Source organism: Pimephales promelas, chromosome 23, assembly GCF_988280905.1.
Source record: "Pimephales promelas chromosome 23, fPimPro1.hap1.1, whole genome shotgun sequence".
NCBI classification, from domain to species: domain Eukaryota; kingdom Metazoa; phylum Chordata; class Actinopteri; order Cypriniformes; family Leuciscidae; genus Pimephales; species Pimephales promelas.
The window spans coordinates 19,504,626-19,516,069 of NC_142791.1; the positions used below are offsets into that span (position 1 = coordinate 19,504,626).

The following is an 11,444-nucleotide window of genomic DNA, read 5'->3' on the forward strand; positions in this document are numbered from 1 at the left end:
AGAAAATTAGCCAGAGAAACAGAGCTCCAGTGGGAGCAGAGGAGACATACACTGCACTGTAAAAAGTAATACCTAGATCTAACTTATAAAAAGTGAGGCAAGTGGCTGCATTGGATGTTTTATGTTGAGTCAACTTGCAGCCTTTTTTAAGTATTTTGAACACTTTAACATTACTTAATTTGAACACAATAAAATCAAGTTGAGTTAACTAATAATACTAATATCACTCAGTTAGATAAACCTACTTTTAATGGTACAGGTAATGCATTTATGGTTTGCTACAAATAACCTGTACTCATTTTAATTAGGTTTTATGAACTTTTATTTTCTTACTAAAATTAACAATCATATGTAGATAAACATTGTAATTGAGTCCTGGATATAACCTTAGAAAATAAATCTAAATGTGTATATTCTAAGCATTCAGTGATTAACTTTATATAAACAACATTTGTCAATAAAACATTCAAAATAAAATTGAAGAAAGATATGAGAAGATAGATTGAATAAAATAACATTTATTCAAGGTTAACCAGTGTTACTGTTAACAGTGACTACAAAACAGCAAATATATGTGGCTGCACAGTATAGTATAAAACAAACACTGTATAAGTCTGTTTTAACTGTTTTAACCTGTTCTGAACAGTACAATGAAATATCCAAAATGCCCAATCTGCAATGTTTGGTTAAATGTAAATGTGAGCCATAACATCACATTATATCACATTGGAACTGCAATGTCAAAAATTATTACACTATTTCTATATTTTAAACAAAATTGTGCAGACAACTGTTGAGAATATACCCCATGAGGTAATGATCGGCACAGATAACAGTCCAAAGTCCACATTAATTAAGGCACTGAACAATGAACACAAAAGAAAAAATCCTGAGGAACTTGTACCCGTCAAATGAGTCTTAAAGAAACACTTCAGTTAGGCTCATTTTACAACTGCCCCAGAGTTAAACAGTTTGAGTTTTACCGTTTTCGAAACCATTCAGCCGATCTCCGGGTCTGGGGTTGCCACTTTTGGCACCCCCAGACCCGGAGTTCGGCCGAATGGATTCGAAAACGGTAAAACTCGTTTGCTTAGTAAAATGAGCATGTAAAATGAGCCTATATCCAAAAAAAATAAATAAATAAAAGTGTCCCTGGAATGTCAAAAGTTGAATAATTCAAATAATTCAAAATAAATTCACCAAACAAAGTGATTGACAAAGTGACAATTTTTTCAACTTATGGCAAACAATGGCACATGCCATTGAGAAGTCATCTAGGACAACTTAGTGAGGAGATTAGCATACTTGGATGATGGTTTAGGACGCATGGGGTCCAATCCCACAAAAAGCCTCTGATATATCTCAAAGGTATAGACGAGTTTTGAGGGATACTTGAGATCGAGAGCATAGGTGAGACCTAACAGGAGGCAGCATGCTTTAGACAGGTTTGGCACACCTCTGACCACGGGCTGTCCTTCAATCATAATACCAATCGTGTCGGGATGATGGCACATGTAAATTTTCAGTGGGCAACTGCCAAGCTCAGCGTGCACCTCTGTTTCAGCACGATTCTATTGGTGGAGACAAAAAAAGAATCAAGAGTTTGGTCAGACAAACAGGTAATGAGAGGAATATAGCAGACAAGTAGAAAGTCAAAACAGTACTTTTGTTGCTAAAGGTGGTGAATACTAGATACTGTGACTAGAGCATGTGACCAGAGTGAAGTCTACTATGACAATGCCTTAAGGCCTGTTCACACGGATATTTTGCGCGCGATATTCGCCGGCGTTTAACGCCTCTTGACTAAACAAAGGGCGCCAATGCGAGTGTGCACACCGACGGGTAAAAGCGTAATTTTTTTAAAAACGGCTTGGGTTCGTTTTTTGTTTGACGCACCGCGTCAAAAATTATCAGACCAACGAGTCTGGTCACGTGTTTGGAGCTTCTGAAGTAACAGTAAAACACAACATGGGGGCGCTCAAACACAAAACGGTCTTGCCGAGCACACATATGTAACAGAGAAAAAGATCTACGCCAAGTAGCATCTTCACTGCGGGGAAGAAATAAGACGAGGAAGATGCAAGGCAAGATGAATGTAGAGCTGCTCGTCTCGCTGGTGTCGGAACATAAAGAACTACATGACAAACGCGACAGCAACTACAATAATCTTGAATAAAAGAGAACTACTGAATGGAGTGGTATTGTAGAGCAAATGGGCGCCATCTAATGTCAGTGAATGAATTTGCATCTTCACTCGCTTGAAAATCGCTTGGTTGTGAACACAAAAAACGCATTGAAAAACCCTGGTGAATAACGCGCACTGATATTCATCCTGGTGTGTACGCGCCTTTAGAGTGTGGGTACTAAACTATCATAATCTACGGTAACATGAGTGTGGTCTTATTCTGGTTCAAAGGATGCATTACAATGAAACAATGCAATTGTCCTTGCCTGTCCCACATTGGTCATCACATTATTGTTTATTAAGCTACAAAGTTTAAATATCTTTCAAGAGCAAATGTAATTACCGGTCATCATCACAATAGTAATACACTAACCAAAATTATGTTCAAAAGACGTCTTTTCAACTTCTTTGTTACAAAGTCGTACGTAACGAGGTCCACTGAGGATCCCGAATGAATTTTTTTCTGATATCCTTTTTTGACGTGTTCTGTAATGAACGTTCATGGTACCTGTGGAAAATGTGGAATGGAAATTATGTTGAAATAAAAATGAGTTTTAATTTAATGCATCCTGAAAGGGTTTATTTGCTTCAGAAACAGTAAAACGTTTCTAAATGAGACATTAAATTACGTTAAACTAGTGTTTAATATTGTATGGAGGTTCCATGAACGTCTATATTGGACTTACAGAACACGTCAAAAAAAAAAGACGCCATAACTTTAATTCTGGCTTCTTCAGTGGATGTCTCTTCAACATACGACTTGTGACAAAGACGTTTAAAAGACGTCTTTTTGACATAACTGTGCTCAGTAGAACAGACAGAAAAATAGATGCCTTAAATTGCTTTAAGACCAATACATACGTGGTGGACACTGATGAGGTCTTCCTGTCTCTCCCCCATGTACTCAATCAGGCATCTCAGGACCACTTCTCTCCTTTTCTCCACAGAGGCAGATGGATCCTGTCACAAAGTACAATCTGATCAAATTTCACAGTCGGATGACAGTAGCACAAATGACAGAACCTCTGTATTGCGACCATTCAATTGATATAAAAGGTCCTACTATACATAACCCCACTGTACTAAAATGTAATGTAAATGTAAAATGTTTTACATAAGACCCTTTTTCCTCTTACCTGGATGAGGGTCATCATTTGGGACTTGATTCTTTGACCAACGGCTCCTCCTTTTGCGTTGAAAAGTGACAACAGCTTTGGAGTTTGCCTGTCCAACTGTGACATAAATGTCGACTCAAGTGATATGCCATTGATTCTCAGGAACTCTTCACAGATCTGTAAAAATAAGTATACCATCTTAGTTGCATACCAAAAGTGATATGTTTTTTTCTGCGATTTAAACAATACGAGTTTGAGATAAATTAGGTTTTCAATCGAATGAAAATCATGGACAGTGTGAAACAGTAAAGGAATATATGCACCATATAGTTATTAAGTATGAAAAATGCAAGAACGAAGAACGAAACTGAATCATTGGGCAAGTTTGTTGGCTTATGTGCCGTCTTTACAACTATGGGCCATTTACCGTAATTGAGTAATGTGAAATTTAACTGTGGCACAGCATAAAAAAATAGGATTTTAGTTAGTCAACTTTGCTGAGTTTACCTCACCTGTGATGGTTCAAAGAGGGCAGGCCATCTCTCCAGAAGATCTGCAACACTTGGGGCTTGACCTACAATGTCCTGTCTTCTCAAACTGAAGGTTCTTGACATCAACTCATTTATAACTCTGCCGTTATTCTTTTTCTTTGTCTCAGAAATCAACTCCAGCCTGTCATTCTCAAGGGAATCTTCAGTTTTCCCAGCTGGATGAGGGGGCAGGTAGTTAACCTCAGCTTTCCGTGTTTTTTTTATATTCTTTGCTGGTTGCTTTTCTTCAGAAGATTTGCGCTTTAGAGAGTTAACCAAGACTTCTGGAATCCCATGCATTCGAAGTTTGCTTCGGTAGTTTGATGCTTTGTACTTCAGGCTCTGCTGCCATCCATAGAGACCATTGAAGGAGCCTGGCTCCTTCAAACATGGGTTCTTTTTTATGAGGGCCTCTGCAACTGCACATCGTTGTGCATCACTTGGGTAGGGAGTGTATTCATAGATGAGCTCAGCTAAACACTCCAGAATGTTGGACTTAACACCAGGGTAATACTTCTCTTTGCACAAAAGGGAACCATCTTTGAGGTAGTTTTCATTGCCTTTTTGAAGAACTAGTTCAGTGTTATATGAAAACTTTGGAACAGGAAACTCAGTTGGCCATGGCTTGTGCGTTGCAGGGCTGTGGGTGCTGAGTATTATAGTGTCATCAGATTCCCCAGAGATGGAGTCACTTGATGTTGATTGTTGAGACACAAAGTCATTTTCTGACCTGGAGACAGAGCAATCTTCTGTTGGGAGCTCAGGAATGTCAACATTTGTTAACAAAATAACAGGTGGAACATACACTATCTTCAGTGTGTCCCTATCCTTCAGGTCATCGATTGAAGTCAAAGTAACAAAGTCATCAAAATCCTGGTCTTTGCGCTGAAGGCTTATGTCCATTGAGATCTGAAATGTTTGTTTTATTGTTGATTCCAACTCTTTAACTGACTGTGGCATTCCAGGAAGACAAAGTTTCTTTATGTCATGGTCCATGATGACTCTAAATTTTACAGCTGACTCCATTTTGATGATGTAGCCTTAAAAAGATGACAAAACAACATATTAGTTTTACATTCAGTCTGGCATTGTTTAGCAAGAATTATTTGTTGAATGCGTGTATGGTATATCAAAGAAACTTAAAGAGAACTGTGAAAAATGCCAACATCAGTACCCCTTGAATTCATACCATATGAAAGGTGTATCTATTCCAGACAAATATGGCGCTTCAGCGTCACCATACGCCTTCCTGCAACCTTGTAATCTGACAGCGGACACACATCAGTGAGATCCTTCTGTTCCACAAAAACTACAAGCTCGGTGCTCTCAATCTCAAATGCTCGAAAGTGCTCATCATACCAGGAAATTAATACTTTAGCAATGAAATGGACCTTGTCTTTTAGAATTACAATCTGAAGAACTTCAATAAAGTCTGGGAGTCCCGCAATAGACCCATAGGCCAAAATCATGCCTTTAGAGTACGTAGTTCCATAAACTGACACAGTGTTGGAAAGATGTACAGTAGTCTGACCTGGAGAAACTCTTGTTATTGCATCATGTACACTTGTATGCAAAACAGCTATGGGCACTTCGGATACTCTGGCAGTACTGAACGTGGGAACTGTTGTAGTTGCATGCAGATGGTGTGCAATCATCAACTGATGCTTGGTTGCGAGTGAAAAAAGTACATTTTTGAAATTCCCTGTATGTCTTACAACTTGTTTGAAATAACTATGTTTTCCTTCGAATCGCATCGTCCAAAATGCAATGACAGGTCCAAACACTTTAATGAGCGTTGGATAGTGCTCCAGGAAGTGGTGTTTGGGGATCAACTTAACCTGAGGAAACGCAGCAAGTAATCTAAGTCGATGCTCTGAAATCTTTGTGTCAAGATATGACAAACTTGCTTCAGTTTGGGTTGGTGCTACCACAAGTTCAACTATGTCTTTAAGACACATGATTACATTCCATGCAGGATCATTCAGGGTTATCTTGTGTCCTATCATTAGTGGGAGCAGTCTGATGAGGGTCCAGTTTTCGTGGGCATTTCCTCCGATACTTTTTCGAGTGTGGAATGCAGTGGTAATGGGCTGTGGACTGTCTGTCTTATCTCCCCACTTGTAAGGAAATGATTTGATTGTGTTGTTAAGCTCGTCAAGTGTGATGTACTTTTTGGCTATGAAATCACTAAAGCACAGAGCTAATTCCATGGGAACAATCCCCTCAAAAAGGTCGTGCAAAATATCAGGCGGATAGCCCTCAACCATGTGAAAATGGCTTAGTTTCTCGGTCAGTGGGCAAGGCCTTTTCACACCAAAACAGTGGGATAGTGAAGGGTTTGCTTGTAAAGTCTTTACATGAACGGAATAATCCTCCTTTGTCCGGTTTTGAAAAGCATCTGATCTCACTTCCTTTTCTTGAAAGTCAATGTGCGCTCCTAGACAGAACCTGCAAATGTATGGACCTGAGAAGCTTTCAACAAGACCAGCAACTGAATGTGCGCCAAGGTTGTCAGCAACTACACAGTAAACAGTCCCTTTGACAATTTTTCCAAGGACAGGAACCAGAATACCATCTTGTTCCAGTTTAGCTATGTCATCCAAGAGTGGCTTGAGAACCTCTGCATAGCCAAATCTTTTAATATCAGTAGCTTTGCACAAAAGTGCAAGATACACTGAAGTTAGTGTGGACCGAAAACAGGATTGGATATTTCCCAATATCCAGTACACGCCTGTTATTTTATGTTTCCTTCTAGATGTTCCTAAGGGATTGCATACCTCAAAATCATCTATATAAAGGAATATAGAAATTCTCTGCTCTTCAGAATAAAAATCACTCTCTCTATAAATGGCACCATCACGGAATGATCTGTACTGTCCAGGAATACTTGTGTGTCCATTATCTGCGAGGAACTTCTCTCTGATATCTTCATTGTTTAGAATTTGTTTCAATGATTCAAGGATCGGAACATACTGAAAACTGGTATTTTCATTTGGATCGAGAATATATTCAACTGGCTGTACAACGTTAAACCTTTGTAGAAAGTACATTCTCCTTTTGAAAGCTGACGATAGTGGACCAGCCTTATCAAAAGCCAAGCTTATGGGGCTGGATTCATTTAACTCCTCAAATAAGGATGTGATAACGGTGCTATCAATCACACAATTATTCTTCTTCAAGTGTGATTCAACAATGTCTCTGATAATTGGTATGGATGCTGATGACAAAAACTGCATTTCATCTATTAACTCATCAATACACCTGTTTGAGACATTATGCACACTTTCCAGTTTGAGCAGAAAGGAAGCTATATGGTCCACAATTAAGTGTCGGTCATCCTTTTCTACAGAATGTGCACCTGAGCTGGTTCCTTCTCCACTTCCTTCATCCATATCCTCATCATGGGTGACTACAGTGTTATCGGGTTCTAAAATTGGTTCCTCAATTGGCTTTTCCAAAAGAACACCTCTTTTAAAATCACTCAGAATATGAGGAGTGTGCTTCCTGTGTTTGTGTGCTGTAAATGTTCCATAAATATTGGTTTGAAAATCACACCCTTCAAATGCACACTCAACAGTCTCATTACTTTTAAGGTGATGGCCAACATGTGCAAAATATTCTCTCTCTGTTGGAAACCCTTGTGTCCTACACACCAGGCATTTAAAGGACAGGACAACCTCAGGTCTTTGTGTCTGACTTTCCACATGGCATCGAGACAAATGTGAATGCAAACTACTCCAAGTTTTGAAAGAACATGGACATTCAAAGTATATGCATGGTAATGAATGACTATGGCTGAAGGTTCCATGATGGAGTCTATAATGTTTCAAAATGTCACTTCTGGTAGGCAAGTTGTCACTGCATCTTTTGCATTGCCAACTCATTTTTACCTGTGCCAACATAAATTAGAGAGGAAATGAAAGGCAAATTAAAGACATCTTAGGTCAACTTTGCAGTTACAATAGTGAAGGCACACCATTTGTTTCCAAATGTTAAGGATAAGAATGATACAAGGATAAGACCCCTCAGGTTCATGCCAAGACTATTAACCAAAATAAATAATTTAAAGCAATGTTTAACTTTTTGTATTAAAAGGTATACAAAAAACAGTTATATAATTTTAGTTGTGTAATTAAATTATTCCAAATGTTTTCAACCAGATCAAATTTGAAAGAAATCTGTAATTTTGTTAAATGCAATGATGCATTACATTTTGTTCACCTGTCAATTATAGCATCCCATATGTGCAGGGGATTGTGGTTGTCTGGTTGTGGTTGTCTGCTGAAGCCACGTTTAATTGACTTTTTCTACAATGGGCTATATGCACGCATAAGTTCCGCATTTGACGCAAGGATGCTCTTCCATTTCCGGTTGTGGAGATTTAAGCGGAGGAAAATCGAGGAAAACGAGATTATGGCAGAGTCTTCAAAATTTACTGTCCTCCCGTCTTTGAAACGAAACGTACATACGTTTAGATGTAATTTTATATATAGTTATGTTTATGTAATATAATTTTAAAAAGAAGCATAAACACAACAAGGGGTGTCTGTTTTATCTGTTTTTGTGACTAACGTTTCTTTCGTATAACCATGGAGTGTAAAATTCAATATAAATTCTCTGTATTGCATTGGACTCTACGATCAGTGGAAGTTATCGAGCATCCTTACACCTTCACCGGAAATATCACCGTGCATAGAGCCCATTTAGATTTTATGATACACTTTTTAAAGCCTGGCAGTTTTTAGTTCCTTTTCAGTCAAGAACGTCAGACATGGGCTGCATACGACGTTCTACAGTATATATAACTAGATTAAGGATTTTAGTCATCACATGTCAGGATCTTAAATGATCACAGACAAAAGTTGAGTAAATGTTAGTGGAAACTGACAGCTTACCAAACTGCCTCAGAGAAATACTGATTGATAATAAGAAACTGCTCTATTTTGGTGATTTTTACTGTATGTTGTGGGGAGGAGACAGAAAGGTGATCTGCCTTCGGTATAAAAACGTAGAAAGAAATGTAATTGTATGGAGACCACACTATTGTTTGCAATTTTACATAATGTTTTACTTACCTGTGAAAAGTCATAGCTGTAATATAACTTCTTAAAGTTTTCTTACCTGTATGTGAAACTTGACGACCCCAGGTTTGTTACAAACTTGTTACCAGGTTTGTTAGCACTTGGTTATCTAAAGACCAGGAAAATGCATGTTAGAATAAGGTTAAAAATCTGTGGTAAAATGTAGTTTAAGTAATGTTAATAGGTTAGAAATAATTTTTAGGTTTTTTCCAACCAAAACTCTGTCATTAATTGACTATGCAGTATTAAAAAAACGTTGATAAAATCTCTAAAATCAGACAGACTACTAAACATACATCTCTGCAGTGTAATCTGTGCATCTACTTTATTAATGCTAATTAAACAACATAATCTCTGATTCGAGTCCAGTCAAAGACCGTGTCAAACAACTTGTTTTGCCTGCTGTCCAAAAAACATAATTTTACTTTCCCTTATATTTGCCCGTTCTATTAACGTTACCTGAAGGCTTGAAAATGTCGACCGTTTCGATGGGATATGATCCCGAAATGTAATGTTGGCAATCTAAAAATATAACTGAGGGCATTTGTGCAAATTAATTATTGCCTAGCCTAATGTACATATCTGCGTTTTTAAACACGTCCATGCTAAAATGTTGTTACAGTGGCGATGATGTTAGCAGGTGCTGCTAGAAATAAGCATTAAAACAACGAGAACAGCACTTATTTAATGTACACTCCACTGTGAAGCCATTAGCTTGCCATGTGCTGTGCAGGATAGTTACAATCTGCAAACTTAACCTCAGCTCCCCGAGTAAGCAATTTTGCGTGACTTTACCCCTACTATGATTTTACATCACCAGTCATTTTGCTAAATTTTAGACATTTAAAACAACTTACCTTGTTTTAAAGATGAATTTCAGATGAAGCCGCGACCGCGAACACGAACCATAGTCGTCGAAATGGCGAGGATACTGATGCATCTGGCCTGGGAAAGTCCGTGCCAATGAAAAAGCGGGATGCCAACTTATATATTTTTAAAATATTTACGTTTGATGAACGCACCTGCCACATCGACAACTGCTCAAATAAATAGTGTGTATCAACTCACTTTTATAACATTTCTTGTACGCAGTAACCACATTCAAATAACTACCGAAATAAAGTGCATTGGGTTTATTTAAAAAAATATGGTTATATAAAAAATTCTATATTTTAAGTAAAAAGGAAGTATTTTGATACTTTTTAGAATAAAACTAATTAAATAAACTAGATTACAACTATTTAAAGTATGTAAAACCTACTTTGTGGGTGTAGCACTTTTTACAGTGTGCTGGGGCAGTGTAGAAAATTAACAAGAGAAACAGAGCTCCTGTGGGAGCAGAGTAGACATCACTGCTGGGACAGTGTAGAAAATTAGCCAGAGAAATAGAGCTCCTGTGAGAGCAGAGTAGACGTCACTGCTGGGACAGTGTAGAAAATTAGCTACAGAAAACAGAGTTCTAGCTGGAGCGGAGTAGACCTCACTGCTGTGGCAGTGGAGAAAATTAGCCAGAGAAACATAGCTCCTATGGGAGCAGAGGAGACATCACTGCTGTGGCAGTGCAGAAAAATTCGCCAGAGAAAGAGAGCACCTGTGGAAGCAGAGGAGACATCACTGCTGGGGCAGTGGAGAAACGTACCTGTGCAAATTGAGCTGTGTTGTGAAGCCGAGCGAAGGGGGAAGTAGATCATCTTCTTGAGCGTAATCAAAGACGCGAAAAAGAAGGGAGATTCAATCTTTGCAGGATTATGCGCATCTTATTAACGTTTGAAAATGGCTTTGGGAGCTTTCACCCTGGCAGTTAAGTCCATAACGGGGCACGGTTCGTATTAAAATCGCTAATGTGAACGCCGTTATGGGAAACGGGTGTGCACTGGGGTACCGAACCCAAGACTACCTGGAGGAGATGGTCTTGCTTCCGAACCGTGCCGCGGTTTGCGTGTATGTGAAAGCTGCAAGGACTCGGGTGCGCACTTGTTTAGGAAGTAAGTATCCTGCGCATGCGTTTTTAGCTTATGTGATGTATTCAGTTAAAATAAGTAAGGGATGATATTGTTGAGGAATTACCTTGGATATGAGCGAGAGTGAGCGTATTCGAGCATTGTGCATGGAATCAGAGCAACACGTTTGGAAATCCACTGTCTCCTTAAGAGTCCGTTTGCAAGTAGCAGAAGTCCACCTTATGAGACACACGCACAATAGACCCGTACTGTTCACTCAACTGCGTGTGATAGCAGCAAATTAATGAAAATAAATAAATAAAAACAAAACATGATATTACCCACGTTCTGCTTTCTATCATGCGCGTGCACGTTTGCGATGACGTAAGATGCACGCAAACGCACACCAGATCCGATAGAACAAGTTTTGTGTGATAGAAACAAGTTTTGTGCGAAAACCCACGCTGTGGGGAATGTCGGGAACAAACGTGCTCAGACCGCAGCAAACGAGTCATGTGTAAAAGCCCCCTTATTTTCTCATTTTATTTATTTATTTGTGATTTAGGGTCGCGTTCCCAGCCGATTTTTTCGTT

At 38.7% G+C, this 11,444-nt stretch overlaps 1 protein-coding gene across 2 annotated transcripts; it reads right to left on the bottom strand.

The window, feature by feature from the left end:
• Positions 1-523: 523 nt before the first annotated feature.
• On the bottom strand, positions 524-10,193 carry LOC120464175 (uncharacterized). Of its 2 annotated transcripts, XM_089126363.1 has the most exons (6): positions 9,769-10,193; positions 8,952-9,020; positions 3,813-4,870; positions 3,322-3,477; positions 3,047-3,145; positions 524-1,571 (listed from the first exon to the last, which is right to left on the bottom strand). In XM_089126363.1, exons 3-6 carry the CDS (start codon positions 4,854-4,856, stop codon positions 1,275-1,277), a joined length of 1,596 nt encoding a protein of 531 aa, XP_088982489.1. In that variant the 5' UTR covers positions 4,857-4,870; positions 8,952-9,020; positions 9,769-10,193; the 3' UTR covers positions 524-1,274. The 2 variants fall into 2 exon arrangements, with proteins under 2 accessions (XP_088982489.1, XP_088982490.1); XM_089126364.1 differs by having other exon boundaries at positions 8,952-10,193.
• Between the last annotated feature and the right edge of the window lie 1,251 nt (positions 10,194-11,444).

Coding starts and splice junctions, on each gene's coding strand:
- LOC120464175 (XM_089126363.1), bottom strand. CDS start 4,856: ATGGAGTCAGCTGTAAAATTTAGAGTCATCATGGACCATGACATAAAG. Junction 3,478..3,812: donor CCCTCTTTGAACCATCACAG/GTGAGGTAAACT, acceptor TTATTTTTACAG/ATCTGTGAAGAGTTCCTGAG. Junction 1,572..3,046: donor ACCTCATCAGTGTCCACCAC/GTATGTATTGGT, acceptor CTCCACCAATAG/AATCGTGCTGAAACAGAGGT.